The sequence below is a fragment of the Podarcis cretensis genome (genome assembly GCF_951804945.1).
Source record: "Podarcis cretensis genome assembly, chromosome: 1".
NCBI classification, from domain to species: Eukaryota; Metazoa; Chordata; class Lepidosauria; order Squamata; family Lacertidae; genus Podarcis; species Podarcis cretensis.
The window spans coordinates 111,785,313-111,803,659 of record NC_137170.1 but is presented as its reverse complement, the minus strand read 5'-3'; the positions used below and the strand labels follow the sequence as shown (position 1 = coordinate 111,803,659).

General features: G+C 42.2%; 1 protein-coding gene across 1 annotated transcript in view; it reads left to right on the top strand.

The window, feature by feature from the left end:
* Positions 1-18,347, top strand: part of LOC307215753 (sodium channel protein type 2 subunit alpha-like) — a 73,149-nt gene that overhangs the window by 13,373 nt on the left and 41,429 nt on the right. Inside the window, exons 3-12 of the mRNA XM_079975418.1 lie at positions 376-693; positions 2,435-2,555; positions 3,958-4,045; positions 7,533-7,661; positions 8,423-8,514; positions 9,693-9,956; positions 11,364-11,427; positions 13,556-13,697; positions 13,923-14,129; positions 16,413-16,685. Of these exons, the coding sequence (XP_079831544.1) occupies positions 427-693; positions 2,435-2,555; positions 3,958-4,045; positions 7,533-7,661; positions 8,423-8,514; positions 9,693-9,956; positions 11,364-11,427; positions 13,556-13,697; positions 13,923-14,129; positions 16,413-16,685 (1,647 nt within the window). The 5' untranslated portion in view covers positions 376-426. The remainder of the gene's footprint in view (positions 1-375; positions 694-2,434; positions 2,556-3,957; positions 4,046-7,532; positions 7,662-8,422; positions 8,515-9,692; positions 9,957-11,363; positions 11,428-13,555; positions 13,698-13,922; positions 14,130-16,412; positions 16,686-18,347) is intronic.

Sequence of the window (18,347 nt, the reverse complement as noted above, 5' to 3'; positions counted from 1 at the left end):
CTTATGAATCTGCTTGGTTTCCAGGGCTCTCTGTGGAGCTTATTCACATGGATGTCTGAAGCTGCTCTGCACATGACCTGCTGAACCTCTGAAATGGGGAATTGACCTTGGCCATTGAGACAGTGCATCATAGGCATCCATTTCCCCTGCTTCATGTGCATAATTTTCCTTTGTAGGAATAGAAGTCTGGGAATAGCCAATCATCTTAAACATAACAAAGCACAACCTACATATCAAAGACTGCCTAAGTTTTGCATATATTTCAAACAGGTTCTATTTTAAGCTTGTAAAAATTGGCAGTGGGTTCATTAATGCTGAATGTTTCCCTAACACTCTCTCTCTCTCTCTCTCTTTGCATTCTTCTTTCTTTTTCAGGTCATTCTTATGCAATAGGCTAAAAGTAATTTAAATGTGCAGGATGAAAAAATGGCACAGGCACTGCTGGTACCACCAGGACCTGACAGCTTCCGCTATTTTACTAGAGAATCTCTTGCAGCTATTGAAAAACGCTGTGCAGAGGAAAAAGCTAAAAAGCCCAAACAGGACCATTCAGATGCTGATGACGAAAATGGACCAAAACCAAATAGTGACTTGGAAGCAGGGAAAACACTTCCATTTATATATGGAGATATTCCTCCAGGAATGGTGTCCGAACCTTTGGAGGACCTTGACCCTTATTATAGCAATAAAAAAGTGAGTTATTTTGTTAAGACTGGCTGGATTTTGGCCACTGCATTAATGCCTTTTCACTGTTTACTTATTTCACCAGAAATCCTTCTCTTTTTACTTGATTTCAGCTGGAAAACATTTGGGCTTGCACAAAATGTTGCTTTGTTTGCATAATCATTTTTTTATTTAATGACAACATGCATGTTCTTTCTGTTGTCTGTTCATACAGAGGCCCAAGCTCCTCTGCCCACCACCAAGAGTTCCCTAGCCCTCTTCCCACCTTTGAGGTCTTCCTGGGGTCCTTGGGTCACCCTTCCATCTTACACCAGGACCAGTTCCCAGGGACGTTCCAGAGCTGTGGGAGAGGAAAGCCTAAGGAGAAGCCCTTTCCAAAACTCCCTTCCTGCCTGGTGGCAAGGCTTGGTGAGGGCTCCTCTTAAAGGAGAACCCTCACCAATCCCCGCCAGCCGTGTGTGTGTGTGGCTTCAGAAACTGCTTCTTTTCAAGGAGAAGCACTTTCTGAAACTCGCATCCCACCCAGCAACAAAGCTGGGTGGTGGAATGCCTCCCGTCTTGCCAACTCGGTGAGAAAGAACACGTTCTGTAGAGCTTTGCTGCTGGGCCATCTCCGCCCCTAGGGGCAGGGTATATGAGCAGCAAAACTGGTGGTGGAATGCTGTGCCACCCCACTGCTGCCTCCTCTTCTCTTAACTGGATTGTTTCTGCGGTGCTGGTGTGGCGGGGCGCTTGTGGGAGTGCTGCCTCTTCCATTTCCACCACCTGAGGCAGCTGCTTCATCCCATGTCATTAGTGGGCTGGCTCTGCCTGTTCTTAGAAGGAATGTACTTTCCTGACTCGCCACTGAATTTTCTCCCGTAAAGAGTTATCTGTTGCTTCCTGCTGCATCTCCAATGCCAAGGCAGTATGCATTGTCAGTAAATCTCCCTTTCAAATATATGTTGTTCCTCTGGTGGCAGGTTCCTCTCCAGTTCCTCTCACTCTTTATAGTATGCCAAGGAGGAAATGTGCCTCCCTTACAGCTGTGGAGACACGGTTCAGCTGCTTCAAGCCTTTGAAGCCCCAACGGCAGCCAGGCCCTGACAGGTGTACTTCCGGGTTGGTACCCAAGATTCCATGGCACGGGGTGTCAACTCCATCTAGTGTCTGCAGGTACTGGGACCTGCCGTGGAATCTTTCTCAGCTGAGATTGCAGAGACTGTGCTGGAGCGCAAGGCCCCAGTGATTTATCTTCCTCCTGCCAAGGTTTTGAACGGATGCTGTTGAATTATTGTGGCCTGTGAGTCGGTTCACCAAGTCAATAGTGGTGTGTCACCAGCTGAATTTTTGTGTTTGTTGATTGCCTCACCACACTCCAGAATATGAGTTCTCGTGTCTTTGCTCAGTCCACTTTAGGGAAATGGTTGGGAGGAAGATGATCAATTCACGGGAAAGTAGTTTTGTGTGCATATGTATCATTGGTCTTTGATGCTGCCTTTAGGATGAGGTGTTCTGATTACTTGGGTCACCTTGACAAAATTAATAATAATAGTGACTCTAAGTGGTCTTGCTGTTGATAATAATAATTCTATTAACTTGAGGGGCCATTGGCTTGAATTCAGTTGTAAAAGCACAGTGGGATGAGTCAGCAAGAACCTCCATCTTCCATTGAAATAAGCAAAGCAACAAAGTGTAGGAAGTAAATAATCTGTGAACAATACATGATTGTTGGTTTTTTTTAATCCTACGTTCTTTTTTTGTTTTCCAGACCTTCATAGTATTGAACAGAGGGAAGGCAATTTTCCGATTCAGCGCCACATCTGCCTTGTACATTTTAACCCCTTTCAATCCTCTCAGAAAAATTGCTATTAAAATTTTGGTACATTCATATCCTTTTCAAGTCGTTTACCTTGTGTTTGGAATTAAATTTGAAGTATTTTCCAATGTTATTTTGAAAACAACCACAATGGCTGTCCTGTTTACAGATACGTTGTAAACCAGTGTCCCTTGTCGGTAGTTGAATGCACATGCATGTTGAGAACAAGGGTGGGGGACATGTTATGCTCCTGAGGTTGTTAGTCTGAAACTCCTATTAGTCCCACACGCCATTGCCAAAGGGGAGGGATTGTGGGATTTGGAGTCCATCAGTATCTGGAGGGGCACAGGTTTGCCAGACTAGGTTTAAAAGCATGAAGGATCAAGTTCAAAGCTTTATTGACCAGAAAATACCATTGGTAGTTGATGGACTTCAGCATGTATCTAGAACTATAGCAGTACCTTTCAAGAATGACCATTTGACAATATTGAGAGATTCAGCAAGAACCAAGATCTTTGCTCACAGTTTATTCAGAGAGTACTTCTTAATTAATGTTGATGTTCCAAACCAGGGATGGGGAACATGCAGCTCGCCAGATTTACATGTGCAGGTTACCAAAATGGCACAAGCACTGCTTTTACCACCAGGACTTGATACGTGGAGGGCCAGATGGTAGCAGCCCCTGTTTTAAAAGAAGCATCTCAGAAGTAACTGGATGGCACTGATCGCCTTCATGCACTTTGTGGTGGAGGGGCACATGAGAAGCGACTTGGGCATTTGAGGAGGAGAAAGCAATTGGAGCGAACGGAGCAGAGAAAAGTCATTATCCTTGCCCGTGTTAATGTCAACATTTTCCATTGAATATCTTGTGAGTCATCTTTTATCTGTGATAAATCTTTTATCTGGAAAGCTAAACCACTAAGTGAAGCATTAACAGGGAAGGAAGAGTTATTTCAGAGTTTTTGGCTGTCTTCAGAAACTTGTAGAAAGTCCACAAAAATGTCCAGATTTGGAAAATAGAAAGAGACAATAAATAGCTAACTGGTTTTTAATAACTTATGCCACAGTTGTATGGCTGGTTCATATAGTTACAGATAGATACTGTGCTGTCTTGGGTCACACACATGCCTATACCCTACTAGCAAATGGAGAACATAACCTCTTGATAGTGACACATCCACAGTGACCTGGCAGCAACTTCTGCAATTTCTGAAGATTAATCTGGTAAAGTAGGCTCTTCCCTAGAAAAGCTCATGCTACCATGAATCTATTTTTTTAAAAGAATGACACAAGTCTCTCTCTTTTCTTTTTCTTTGTTTTGCTGCTGCATGCAAAATGTTGGAACTCTTGAAGAAATTGTGTGTGTCCACTGCTATTATTAAAAAGAGGTTATTTAAAGTGGGTGCTGTCATTAACTTGGTTTTATAACCTGATCTCTGATTTAATGGTCATCATTCCTTGACCACATCTTACATTATTCAGCATGCTAATTATGTGCACTATTTTGACCAACTGTGTATTTATGACTATGAGCAACCCTCCAGAATGGACCAAGAATGTAGAGTAAGTAAATACCTTTTTCTTTTCTTTTTTGGAAAACGTGTTATCTGTTTTGATTCTTTGCTATTTCAGATGTGAATTTTGACCAGCTGTCTCCAATAAGATTCCTATGATGATTTGTGCATTTTCTTATCCCTTTTCTTCAGAGCTTTAAAGAGGATCCTAAATGAAAACTTATTTTGTGATTTTTGTTTGTTTGTAATTAATTTCCTGTTTTTCTTCCATGGAACTCAAGATAGCATACCTAGGGTGTTCCCAGCAGTCTTCTGTCTAGGCAATGAACAGACAAGGCGCCGTTCACACAATTAGCAATCATGTGAATGGCTTCTTAAACATAAACTGCAGGAGTGTCCGGGGCCCATTGGAATGTGTGCAGAGAGTGCAGGGGACTGTAATCCTCCCCCTTCCCATGCTGTGCTTCTAACTAGTCCTCCTGCACCTGCTGTTTGCAGTGGATAGGGAAAGCTCCCTTTGGAATGAATGAGAACTCCCCTGCCCAAACACAAATAGCAAGTATAGGGGCCCTGATCTGGGTGGGGACTACAGGATGGAGCACAGGGTTAACCCCCAACTCCATGCCCAAGGTCTTACTAGGTAAAGGTAAAGGGACCCCTGACCATTAGGTCCAGTCGTAGCCGACTCTGGGGTTGCTGCACTCATCTCGCTTTATAGGCCAAGGAAGCCGGCATTTGTCCGCAGACAGCTTCCGGGTCATGTGGCCAGCATGACTAAGCTGCTTCTGGAGAACCAGAGCAGCGCATGGAAACGCCGTTTACCTTCCTGCTGGTGCAGTACCTATTTATCTACTTGCACTTTGACGTGCTTTCGAACTGCTAGGTTGGCAGGAGCAGGGACCGAGCAATGGGAGCTCACCCCATCACGGGGATTCAAACCACCAACCTTCTGATCAGCAAGCCCTAGGCTCTGTGGTTTAACCCACAGCACCACTCGTGTCCCAAGGTCTTACTATGCCTTACTAAAAAGCTGCTCATGTAATTGCTAATGGTGTGGATGGCGTTGCATCTAACTTGGTCCTCGTTCACCCTCACGTCTTCACATGCTATGTCATGTGCTTTTGCACCATGTCCTGGGATTGTCTTATAGGGGTTCAGCATTTTTTCTTGCACATTAAATGGAACATGTTTAAATTGTCACCACACTTACCCTCAGGGCTACTCTGGGCCACATTGTGTGCATGCTGTATGCATGCTGGCCATCCCTGTTATCCCTGCCATATTCACATGGAGATGGAACACATACATCATGTTAAACGCTTGTTAAAACCTATGTGCACAGGCCAGAACCCTACAGTTAATTTTCTTTTTTTGGAGTGGGGGGAAGGGAATGACAGCAATATTGTATTCTGCATGTACAGTCATACCTTGGTTTTCAAACACCCTGGAAATTGGATGTTTTGGCTCCCGAGTGATTGAAACCCAGAAGTGACTGTTCCAGTTTTTTAACGTTCTTTTGGAAGCTGAACATCTAACGGGGCTTCCACAGCTTCTGATTGGCTACAGGAGCTTTTTGCAGCCAATCAGAAGTCAAATGCTTTGGAAGTAGAACGGACTTCTGGAACGGATTCAGTTTGACTTCTAAGGTATGACTGTATAGGGTTTTGCCTGTGTATGACATAATAGAGTTCCATCCCCCTATGGCAATGCAGGGACAGTGAAAGTAGAAGCACACTCAGCTTGCCCTTCCATCTGGCAGAACAGAGAGGTCTTTAAGTTATCATCTGAATTGAATCCTCTGTCTCAGTGATGACAAAGTCTTCCTGTTAGCAGAGCTATAATCCATTAGCTTATCTGCATCTTTCTAGCCAATGATATTTTTAAAAACACAGTACTAAGTGTTAGATGCAGCAGGAAGGCACCTGATGGCAGCCATCTTATGGAACCTAAGCAACTCTGGGTCTCATCAGTCGATGCTTTGGGTAGCAGATTGACTGGAATACCATGAAAACCACTTAGTATTGTATATGTAAGGAAGGCAGAACATACGTGCCATCAGTTATTTCTTAGCAAGCCCTGAAAGTGTGAGAGAAGGAACTCTGGTCCTGTACAGAAGATGCAATTTACTAGGTTCCCAGAGAAGCCTTATTTTCCACATCAGTTGAATAAGACGGAGGTTTGATAAGTAAACAGTGGAAATAGGTAAGGAGGAGGCAGGTGATGGAGATGCAAGTCTGACTCATATAAGTCTTATTGTTCCAACGGGGCTCAAGGAAACGCAGTACAGAATATGGAAGACGCTTGAAGAGCAAAGACTAGATGGCAGAAAACATGACAGCACATGGGGATGTAGGAAGGTGCTTATACTCAGTCGGACCAATTGATCCGCATAGTTCAGTATTTGTTCACAGTGACAGACAGCAGCTCTCCAGGGTTTCGGGCAGGAGGCCATTCCAGCCGTACCTTGATTGAACTTGGGACTTTTGGCATGCAAAGCATATACTTTACCACCAAGCAACAACTTTTCCCTAAGAAGGAGTGGGATTAAATAAGAAACTTGACGAAAACGGAAAAAGTAAGAACAAGCTGCAAAGTGGAGGGCTACTCTTTAAGTGCCAGCAAGCCAGGCTTCCCCATGGGATGCTCCATTCAGTTTCACTTCCCCTTAATTTCCCATCTCCCACCCTCAAAAAAAAAAGCACCCAGTAAGCATTCCATGTTGCTGGACTCCAGTGCTAATCATTCTTGATGATTGGCCATGCTGGATGAGGCTGATCGGAGCTGGAGTTGGATAACACCTGAGCAACTGGTTGGAGATGTCTGGGGTAGATGGTGTTTCTTTGGCTTCATCAGCATCCAAACTCTGGAGAACGAGGCCACTGTTAGTATATAGGGATGGACATCCAGGAATACTGATTTCGCAATGCGTGAAAAATACTTTGTTTTGATTAACTCATAGTTGTTTCAGTGTATCATTATTCCTGCACAGAGATAAATTTATTGGAGGAATCTAGGAGTGGAAGGGAAAACGTGAAGAACTCATATATCTATTTCTGAACAATAATCTTGGCCATTTGATTGCCCTTTTTACCCATTGCTGTCTTTTTTATTTGTATATATTTTATTTGTATATATTGCTTGTTTTATGTTGTTATGGCCATTGGCTAATGCAAATAAAGTTTATCTATCTATCTATCTATCATCTATGTATCTATCTATTTCTCCACCAGCATACATGTTAGAATGGGTGATTTGACATTATCCTTATTTGGTGAGAACAATTAAGTAGTTGTGTGGTAGAATACATTCTGTAGCACAATTTTGGCTGTTGCCCTGATGGTTTCAGTGGTTGAAAGGGCTTCTGTATTTCTTAAATATGATGCAAATGTAGCACCATAGCTGCTGAACCAGATCAGTTAGGGTTGCCCTTTTCTTTTTGATTCAGGAACATCCAAGGTGTCTAAAACTATTGCTTTTATCCTCATTACAGAATATAAAAGGAAGTCAACAATAATTCTTTATTTGTATGCCTTTAGGTACACATTCACTGGAATTTATACCTTTGAATCACTTATAAAAATTCTCGCAAGGGGCTTTTGTCTAGAAGGTTTCACTTTTCTTCGAGACCCATGGAATTGGCTTGACTTCAGCGTAATTTTGATGGCGTAAGTGCTTTAACCATTTGTTAAAAGCTTATAAGGGCATGGAATTAGTGTCAGTCTGTACTAGTGTTGGGGAAATTGTTAGCCTCCTGATGCTGGACTCCAACTCCAATGTAGCCAATGCGCAATGGTTAATGGGAGTTGTAGTCCAACAACATCCAAAGGGCAGCCGATTTCCCCATCCCAATGTATACCATACTAAGAGGCATGTATTGAAGTAAGCACAAATTCTGCTATCAATAAAGTTTCCAATTCACAATATACTAAACAGCAAAAGTGATGTTTATTTACTTGTTTATTTACATTTTAGGAATGCTCATTTCATGTCCTGCATTCCAGGAACCATCATTTGACAACGTGCTAATATATTAAATTAGTTTAGTTCAACTTTTCAGGTCCAGAATGGGTGTTTTACTTTGGCGAAACTTAACTGCAAGTGTCAGTTTGTAAATGTGAACCTTATGCTTAGTGTAATATTGCAAAAGCTGAAATCACCAAGTTGGTCTTGATGAAAGACCCCAAGTCATTAGCTTGAGCTCTGCAATTCTGAGTAACTGTGATTTAATTCTACAGGTATGTAACAGAATTTGTAAACCTAGGCAATGTTTCAGCTCTTCGAACTTTCAGAGTATTGAGAGCTTTGAAAACTATTTCTGTAATCCCAGGTAAGAAGTGAGTGGATTGATGAAGTGTCAGGCCCCTTGTATCTCCAACTGCTTTTTGTGTGCTGTCATTGTGTTTGTGTGTGAACTCCCCTATTGCAGATATTTGACAGAGTTTGTGGACCTGGGCAATGTCTCAGCGTTGAGAACATTCAGAGTTCTCCGGGCATTGAAAACAATATCAGTCATTCCAGGTGAGAGCTAGGTTAAACACGGAGGCTGATTTTTCAGTTCCACTATTTCTAGCACTAGTCTCATTAATCACTGCCCATAATGCTAAAAGTCAGGAATCGGAAGATCCCTTGTCTTTTCAAACCTACCATTTATTTTAATTTGCAAAATCAGCCTTCGAGTTTAGCGAACAATTGCATGAGACGTCTACAGAATGCACAGCCTATCCGTTACATTTTGTTTTGGAGTTTGCTTTTTACTGTTGTTGCTGCATAAAGGTGACAATTTTTTCCCCTTCCATACTAAACAGCTTTAACACTCTGGCATTTATATTGCCATATATCTTAGCACATATTGTCTGAAGACTGCAGTCTTAAACCAGGGGCGAAAATAGGCTTTATTTCACCTGGGTCAAAGACTCAGCTTGGCACACACACACCCATGTGCATTTGTGTACACACACATAGAGGCTGGGAGCATCAATGGCACCTCTTTAGGGGCTTCACCCTGGGCAAAAAACCTGACTAGACTCCGCCCCTTAGCTACGGCTCTCTTTAAACAGACTTATTAGAGAATCAGCCCCACCGAATCAGTGGAACTTGTTTCCAAGTAAACATGCATAAGATCGTGCTACATGGCCAAAATTTGAATTAAGCTCTGAAAGCTTTTATTTTATTTTATTTTATTTTATTTTATAACTTACCTGTTTCAATAAACATTGCTTGGGAACATATTAATGAATGTCAATGTGAACATAGCCAGGGATCTTATTCCCTACCTATTTTTCTTCTTTTTTTTCCTTTGGGGAGTGGGTGGGGCGAAGAATGGATTGTGATTGGTGAAAATGCTTTATAAGAGAAGAAAAAAAAGGGTTTACTTTGTTGTTGCTGCTGCTGGTGTTTTTTTTCCGTTTTCCGTTTTTGTTTTTTTACTAAATGCTATTATTATATGTTGGCGTTCCATGAATGAGAAAGCTTCTTGTTTTGCAAAGGGGGGGAAAACGGTGTACATTTAATGCAATGTACACAGTGCATTCATGGACAGTTTTTGCTCTTCATGCGTTTCCACAAGTTCTGGGGTACTGTTCATTAAGCTTTACTGTGTTGCAAACAAGATGTTGTTCACTGTTTCTGCATGGCATTTTAAATAGGTTGGAAGAATGCTTGATACATATTAATACGTCTTTCGATCCCATTTGCAGGCCTGAAGACCATTGTGGGGGCCCTAATTCAGTCAGTGAAGAAGCTCTCGGATGTGATGATCCTGACCGTGTTTTGTCTGAGTGTATTTGCTTTAATAGGGCTTCAGCTTTTCATGGGGAACTTGAGGCATAAATGCCTGATTTGGCCACCTGAAAACTTTACTTTTGAAAGCGACTTCAATAATAGCACAGTGGGAGAAAATGGTACCTTTGTTAACACTACAGAGAGCACCTTTGACTGGGAGGAGTACATTGAGGAAGAAAGTAAGCATGATTGTTACGAATATATACACCTACATAGGACTTGTGTTATGCAAGTTATATATAAAAAAAAAAAGCTGAAAGATTAAAATTAGGGATGCAACATTTGGTCCAAGCAGTTGGCTATTTCACCTGGCTAAAAGCCTTGTGATCTGCTGACAAAATGGTCTCCTCCAATTAATCAGGCAGCAAATTTCTTTTTTTATATATAAAAAAATCAGCAAGTCGTGTTTTAATACGCACTTACAAAAGGCACAAGCAACAAATGCCACCACTGGAGGCATTTCTCCTTCTCTCTTGCACAGGAGGGAATGCATCTTTTAAGACGTGCCATCACCTAAAATTAAAAAAAAGAGTATTATTCTTCAGAACTTTTCTTGTTATTCATGCACAAATTTATGCAGTTCAAATCAGTGAACTCTGGAGTGAGTAATCAACTAAGATTTCTTTAATTTGTGTAGCAATCCTTAGCCTTACTCTCAATCAGTAGGGAGCCTTCAGCCCTCAAGTGCCAAGACAACAGTGATTTGGAGAGAGATTCCTAGTTATTTTTTTAAAACAAACAAACAAACCGAAACAAATATTTGCATAACTTTTTGTAATTTTTTTAAAAAGAAGTGTATTCTTTCCTTTGGTGGGATCCAGACTACCTATGGGTAGGAATGGGAGAGGTATTTTTTCCCTTGATAACCCTTCCCCTTGCAGCCTACTCTGCCCCTCCCCAAAAGGCTGCTGTAGGGGACCAGCCCATGGGACCCATCAGAAAAGCAGGGGAGGTGGCACTGAGAGCTGCCGGGAGGAAGGGGAGTTGCTAAAAATGGCCTCTCCCACTCCCCTTCCTCCAGAGGGAATCCTACAGGATCTTAAGCTGCTCTGCAAATGGAAAGACAAGATGGGGACCAAATCACTTGGTTATAGTTCTATATGAATCTGTGTTTCCTGGAATTGCCGATGATACGATTGAAGCCAAACTGAGATATCTACTAATTGATGATGACCCCCTAAGATCACTCATGGTTGCCAGATTCTTGATCAGCGTCCTATCCCTAAAGAAGAGAAACGGACTCCTGTGTGGCTCAGATAATCCCTTTAAACCATGATCTACGTTTTAGGATGTAATTAGGTGATATCACCATTGATATCCTTGATTAATTTATGAGCAGAGGGTGATGTTTAGGTTACAAATTTATTGTAATGTATGATGGTAGTCTTTGTTTTTGTTTTGCTTTGGTTCCTGTTTGTCTTTTGTAAGTTTTGGCGGTTTTAAACTTGGAGGTTTAAGTATATTATGTTGGTATGGGAAACTGTCGTGTGACGGGCCAATGGCCGTAATAAAGATCAATCCAATCTGTGTTTCCTAACAGCAACGACTGAAAAATATAGTTCTTTATCCTTTCCCCCCCAAATCAGGTCATTTTTATGTTTTGGAAGGACAAAGAGATGCCCTGCTTTGTGGCAACAGCTCTGATGCTGGGTAAGAATTTTTAATAATTCGTTGAATTCTCTACAATAAAACTAAGGAGCACCAAGCCTCTTGACAGAGAGGTACCTGAACACTCCGGCATCTGTTAGGAGCTTTGGTATGAGTGAGCAATACCAACTACACACACACATACCCTTTCGCAAGCAGTCCTAGGAGTCCAGAATGTGCCCATACCAGGCTAGACTATAACCTAATGTAAATAAGGCATCTAGTTTAGGATAGAGGATCAAGATAGGTTGTTTGGAAATACATTTACTGGCTTAATCTCCATAAAAAAAATATTTCAGTGAGATAATAAAGCAATTTGGCAATTAGGTGCATGGGTTTCTCCTAGGGGAGAGAGAAGTGTATGCATATGCCAGCAATTATCTCCTTTGAAACGATCTGGGCTTAATTGCTAGAGCAGCTTTCTGATTCCAGAGGTCACCTTCTACAAAACTGCATTGGCTGGGGCGGTGTGTGTGTGTGTGTGTGTGTGTGTCGCTATTTATGATCCTATCTTTAGCTAATGGGTTAGAGCTGACAACCCTACGTATGACATAGGGATTTCCCAGCCTAAGCCTAAGCCTAAGCCTTCTCTCTTTTGCAATGTGGCACGTTTATCTGCCTTTTTAATGTCATAAGGTGGCTGGTTTTGTACCTAACTCCCTTGATTAATTCACTTGGGGGTAGGGAAGCTCTTTCAGCCACCTTCCTTTATGGACAAGATTTAGGGAGCCGGTGGTGGGTGAGGCCAGGGGCAAAAGAGGGCACAACACTGCTCGTGAATATTGCCTTTGTTCGGGAGGCTAGTTTCTTCGCTCTACCCTCTATTCAGGCAAACCAGAAGCATGATTGGGTTTCAAGGCCTGGCAAAAGCATTCAGGGAGTTCTAGGGAGGCTGTGTGGCCTTAAGAAACCCCAGATGAGAGTCTTGACAGAGAGGCCTTGTTTGTTCCGCGTCCCTGAAGCCACTAAAGAAGATCAGATGTGCGGCTGTTGCAGACTCTTGCCATTTGAAAAGGCTCTCCCAAAATTTTGTCTGTGTCTAGTGGTCGTTGGATGCTATTTGTTCATACCTCATTTGAGAGGTATAGTCATAGTGAAGATGCCTATGTAACCAATGAATAAGTAACATGGAATTAAGAATATAGATCGAAATTAAGGATATAGATAGTAAAGAGAAATGAAAGGCTTAAAAGCGACTCTGGAGCAAAGCATGGCTCTACCAAACTTCAATTCTATTAAACAAGCCCTTTTAGCTTTGTGCTGAGTCATTGCAGTAGCAAAATGTTTGCTTGAGAGCCAGTTAGAAATAATAAAATGAGGTGATAAAATATTTGAGTTGCATTTAAATTATTCCATGAGCATTTGGCCTTGGAATTAATCATAAATGTTTCATTATTAGTCCAGAAGCTTGTCTGTGTTTGTCTGTTGCATAAAAAATTGACCAAGTGCCCTGTGGCAACTTAAAAGCCTTAACAGATTGAATGGCATGATGATTCTGAGACATACACTCCTTCGTCTCATGTGTGAGCCGAATTTAATGTTAATGTTAATGTTAGATTTATCTTTAAAAATACAACTGTATATATTTTTTTCTGAATGAAATCCTGTAGACTCCCAATGGAATCTTGTAGACTCTATGATATAACTTTGGAAATGAAAGATTAGACGCTTTGGTCAGCTAATTCTGGGGCAATTCACATCAAACTAAGACTTGCAGCCAAAATTACCTTATAAAACATACTTCCAAGGCATATGTAGATACAAAGCCTCATTTCAGAAATAAACAGACTTACAGTGCAGCCTTGTACATGTCTACTCAGAAGTAAGTTCCAGTGAGTTTGGTGGGGTTTAACTCTGAGGTAAGTAGTAATAGGACTGCAGTCCCAGGCACGCATTGCTCCTAAATGAAATCTATGGACTTAAGTTAGCAAACACTAAGTTTGTTTCATTCATTTTAATGGGACCTCTAAGCGCACCTAACTTGGTCTGGATCTAACCTCTTAATTCTGAGGAACAACTAGGAAAACAAACCATTCAATTTAGAAAAAAAAATATGTGGCCTTGAAAATATCACACAATGGAAGCAAAAGAAATATTGTGTTGTGTTTCACTATGGTTTCCTTTTTCATAGTCAATGTCCGGAAGGATATATGTGTGTAAAAGCTGGTCGAAACCCCAACTATGGCTACACAAGTTTTGATACCTTCAGCTGGGCCTTCTTGTCGCTCTTTCGGCTGATGACTCAGGACTACTGGGAAAACCTTTACCAACTGGTGAGAACCATCATGAGGCAAGCTTAGTATGTATGGTAATAAAGCGGAGGCTTGCTTTCTTGGTGTGTGTGACTTTTCAAAAAACCTGACGCAAAACCTGAAGCAATTAGTTATAATTTATGCATATTTGTTGCGTCATTACAATATGCGGTTGATGAATAGGCAAGGCAGTATCATCGGCAGAAAACCTAACCGGTGAGACCTTGTTGTTTCTCCCCACACTAGACCTTAAGAGCTGCTGGCAAAACGTACATGATCTTTTTTGTCCTGGTGATTTTCCTGGGCTCTTTCTACCTGATCAACCTGATCCTGGCTGTTGTTGCCATGGCCTATGAAGAGCAGAACCAAGCCACCATGGAAGAAGCAGAGCAGAAGGAGGCCGAGTTCCAGCAGATGCTGGAGCAGCTGAAAAAGCAACAGGAAGAAGCCCAGGTAGCTTTCTTCTGGAAAATGCACTGCTTGTAATGCACTTGCTATAATGTGCTGACATAAACTTGTATCTTATCAGATTTTTATGTTCCTGGGCAGCACCTGCCAAGGCCCTCACTGACATCCAGAGCTCTCTGGACCTTCTGATGTTCTCCTTCTTGTTGCCACTTACTAGCCTGCTTGGTCTCCCTCTCTCTCTCTCCACCAAGTGGGAGTGATAGGACCGAGGAGCCAGAGAAGCTAGTTGACTTTCCAGCCCTTTCCCTCCAGATAGCCAACAGAGAAGAAGTGAGTGACTGCAGGACCAAGCAGAATGGTCGGGGTTGGGCAATAGGGGCAACGTTCCTCCAAATCTGCAGCTGGCATTGGATTTAAGCCTCCCTACGGGGTGAGCTCCCGTTGTTTGGTCCCTGCTCCTGCCAACCTAGCAGTTCGAAAGCACTTCAAAGTGCAAGTAGATAAATAGGCACCACTCCAGCGGGAAGGTAAACGGCGTTTCTGTGCACTGCTCTGGTTCGCCAGAAGTGGCTTAGTCATGCTGGCCACATGACCCAGAAGCTGTACGCCGGCTCCCTCAGCCAATAAAGCGAGATGAGCACCGCAACCCCAGAGTTGTCCGCAACTGGATCTAATGGTCAGGGGTCCCTTTACCTTTAAATATCACAAAACAGCGAGTCTGCTACCGTTAAACACTTGGTGCTAAATAAATAAATAAATAAATGTTTAGCGGGTGTTTATGTACTTATATTTAGCCTCAACTTGTGTTGCATTAATCAAAGGTATTGGGACTTTGTTTCAATGTGTACCTTTCCTCCATAAATGTGCTTTGCTCTCCTCACGCCACCTTAAAATACTTGGTGTCACCTGAGGCACTGCCAAGCTGACTTTGTATGAGAATTCCGGGATTCCATCATTCCAGGGGATGATTGCCCTAAAGTATGGAAGCCTGCATAGTGTGACTGGAGCGTACCCACCCCATGCCTTCCCTCCATTTTCAGCTGAGGCGTATTCTTATTGCATATCCATGAGGTCGCTAAATACAAGGAAGGAGAGGCGGACAGTACTCACTAGGCTGCACATATGCTAGTCCCACCCCTAATCTCTGTGTGGTTGACTGAAGCCATGAATGGGGCTTTATGTGGACACAGCTTTATGTGTGATAGGGTGTGGTCTCAGTTCCCAATCAGGCATTCAGGGACTTTTCTCATGTTCCTCCAGCTTTGTGAAGGGCAGTATGGGACTGCTGTACGTGCAGCAGCTGAAGACAGGGCCTGCAGGCATGATCCAGTCTCAGCAGTGTACAGGAGGGTCTTGGGAGATCAGAATGGCCTCAACCAGAGCCAGGGCCTTTTTGGCCGTGGCCCTGGCCTGGTGGAACGCTCTCTCACAAGAGACTAGGGCCCTGCAAGATTTGACATCTTTCCACAGGGCCTGTAAGATGGAGCTGTTCCGCCAGGCCTTTGGTCAGGGTTCAGCCTGACTCATTTTCTCTTTGTATAAGAACAAGCATGAAGGAGGTTCCCAGCCTGCTCATAGGTCCTTATAATATCAGTGGAAACAGTTGGTCTTGGCAAGTATTAACTGCTTCCATTTTAACCTGAAGATTGCCACGTGTCCAGTTTTAATTTTAATGTTAATTGTTTGAATTAACTGTGGGATGTATCTTAGTTGATTGATCACTTGTGTTATGCATATCATCTTATTTATATGATGTTAGCTGCTCTGAGCCCAGCTTTGGCTGGGGAGGACGGGCTGAACGATGGGGGTGAAGACACTCCTTATCAATTAATGTGATTCGTCAATGGGATAATGGGATAGGAGGACTAGAAGTGAAAAACTCTGCAGAGGCAAATAACTAATGATCCACTTGCCTTCATGATACTTCACTACCAACTCTTGAATAGTAGGATGGAATTGGCTGGTGTGTTCCAGAAACATGGGCTGGTGGAAGTAGCTGTGAAGGAGAAAAGATTGGGAGCTAATGGCTCTCTTTTGGACTATAATAGGAATAGGCATGTTCTAAGCAGAGGCAACATACCATTGGTGGCTAACTTATTAAAAACTACAAGGACAACTGTGCTGTACTGTATTTTCAGAGAACTTCATTACCTTAAAAGAAGAAAGCAAGCATTATTTTATTCCAAATAGAGAGGCACTAATTATTGACATTTGTACGTAATTGCTTTGTGACTGTGTACCCTTGGAAGCAATAATGAATCTCTCTAAGGTTATGATTTAATGCGGTAATCCAACTAATGCTAATTACCTGACACTGTAATACAACAGACAACAGCAGCTGTGGCAGCAGCATCGATGGCATCAAGAGATTTCAGCGGCGTGGGTGGATTGGGGGAGCTCTTGGAAAGTTCTACAGAGGCATCTAAATTAAGCTCCAAAAGTGCTAAAGAAAGAAGGAACAGGCGAAGGAAAAAAAGGCAGAAGGAACTTTCGGAAGAAGAAGATAGGGCCGAAGCTGAACAGTTTCCTAAATCTGAATCTGAAGACAGTATCCGAAGGGGAGCTCACCTGTCCTATGAAAAAAGGACTTCAACTCACCAGGTAAAGTATGCAAGCTATGTAATTCTGAGGCAAATTTTTTCATGTATATCCCAGGTCATAAGGAATAGGACAGCGCCCTTTTCATGGTGGCCCCACAACTGCACAACTCTCTTCCACAAGTGGCCTGCTATGCTCCATAATTAGGGTTTTATAGAAAATCCATTAAGACTATTTCTCTTTTTTGGTCCAAGTCAAGGTGTGCAAATAGAGACTGGCTTTGTTTTGCAATGTCTCCCACTGAATTCTATGGAACAAGCTAAAAAGCATGCAATCTGGGTCATAGTTGAAAGAAGGCAAAGCCTGCAGATACTGGGGGGTCACCAAGGGCAGAGGGGGATATTTCACCTTCACCTCAACAGTGTCCCTGAGTGCATCCTTTTACTTTCTCCCATATAAGTGAATATTTACATTTGAGGACAAATAAGAGGTGGAGGCAAAGGCTGCCCCACCACCACAGTGACCCCATTGTGGGAGTTGTACCTCTCCTTCCAGTACCGAATGTAGTGTCGGGGGAACAGAGTGGGGGCTACACGATCCCAAGATATGGTGTAGGTGTTATACATTTATTTCTAAAACTTGCCACTACCAAAGTCCTGAAGTCAAACGAAAAGATCAAATAGCAAAAATAAAATAAAACATATTAAAAACATATGCAGAACAAAATATCATAAAAGGGTTTATCTCCATCTTAACCACCACATGAAATTTACATGTGAAATGTTGTAACGGTGGTTTAAAATAAAAGTAGGTGGTTTAAAAAATGGTGGTTTAAAATAAAAGTTGCTAAGCCAGGAACCTCAAACCTCTTATTTCAGAGTATCTTTAGAACCAATAGGAAAATCAATCAGACTAGTCCAGGGATTACTGGAAGTTTAAAGTAACTAGATCCGAAAGCATATTCAGAAGCAGGAGTAATAAATCTTAACAGAAGGGATTGTCTCCCCACCTCCCAGTACTAGTGATGACTTTATTTATTCATGAGTACTGCTAATGAAATATGCAGGGAGGGAGTAAAATATTCCATTAAGGAGTTTCTTGTTGTGCAATTAAATAAAAGCGTGGCCAGCAAAAATTGATTCCCCCCCCCTTCTCTCAGTGTCAAAGTCACCATCTTCAGGTCTCTTGTGGCTGCTGGATGTTGCTTGAAAGCATTAATTGATGAGACAGTATGATTAATAAATGGTGGATTAATAGATCTCAAGTTAAATGGATTTAGCCATTGGGCTTCCCCCAAAGCAGTAAGCAACAGCCGCCTACTTAATACGCTTTCTTTTGCCTTCGGAAGCATCTAGTGATGTTTGAAAGATCCCCCATTGAGGATAATGCAGGGTGGGTCATGGCTATGTATAATTAAATGGTTGAGGGGATTTTGCCTAACAATGTTGCCTTGCATAATAGGTTGGAGAAGAACAAGTAAGCCTGGGCTGTGTAAATGGGTGTCAAAACTTAAATAGGAACATAGAAGTCCCCTTATACTGAGTAATTGGTCCATCTATGGTCCATCTATGAACACTAATATATACTCAAAGTGTATACTCAGTTCTGAAGAAACTAAGCCTTGTCATAGCTGCCAGAGGGCTGTGAAAATTTGTGTGCCAGAGGGCTGTGAAAAATTGTGCGCCAGGCTTTTTGGACTCGTCTACCCACGAAGTTTCTGAAACC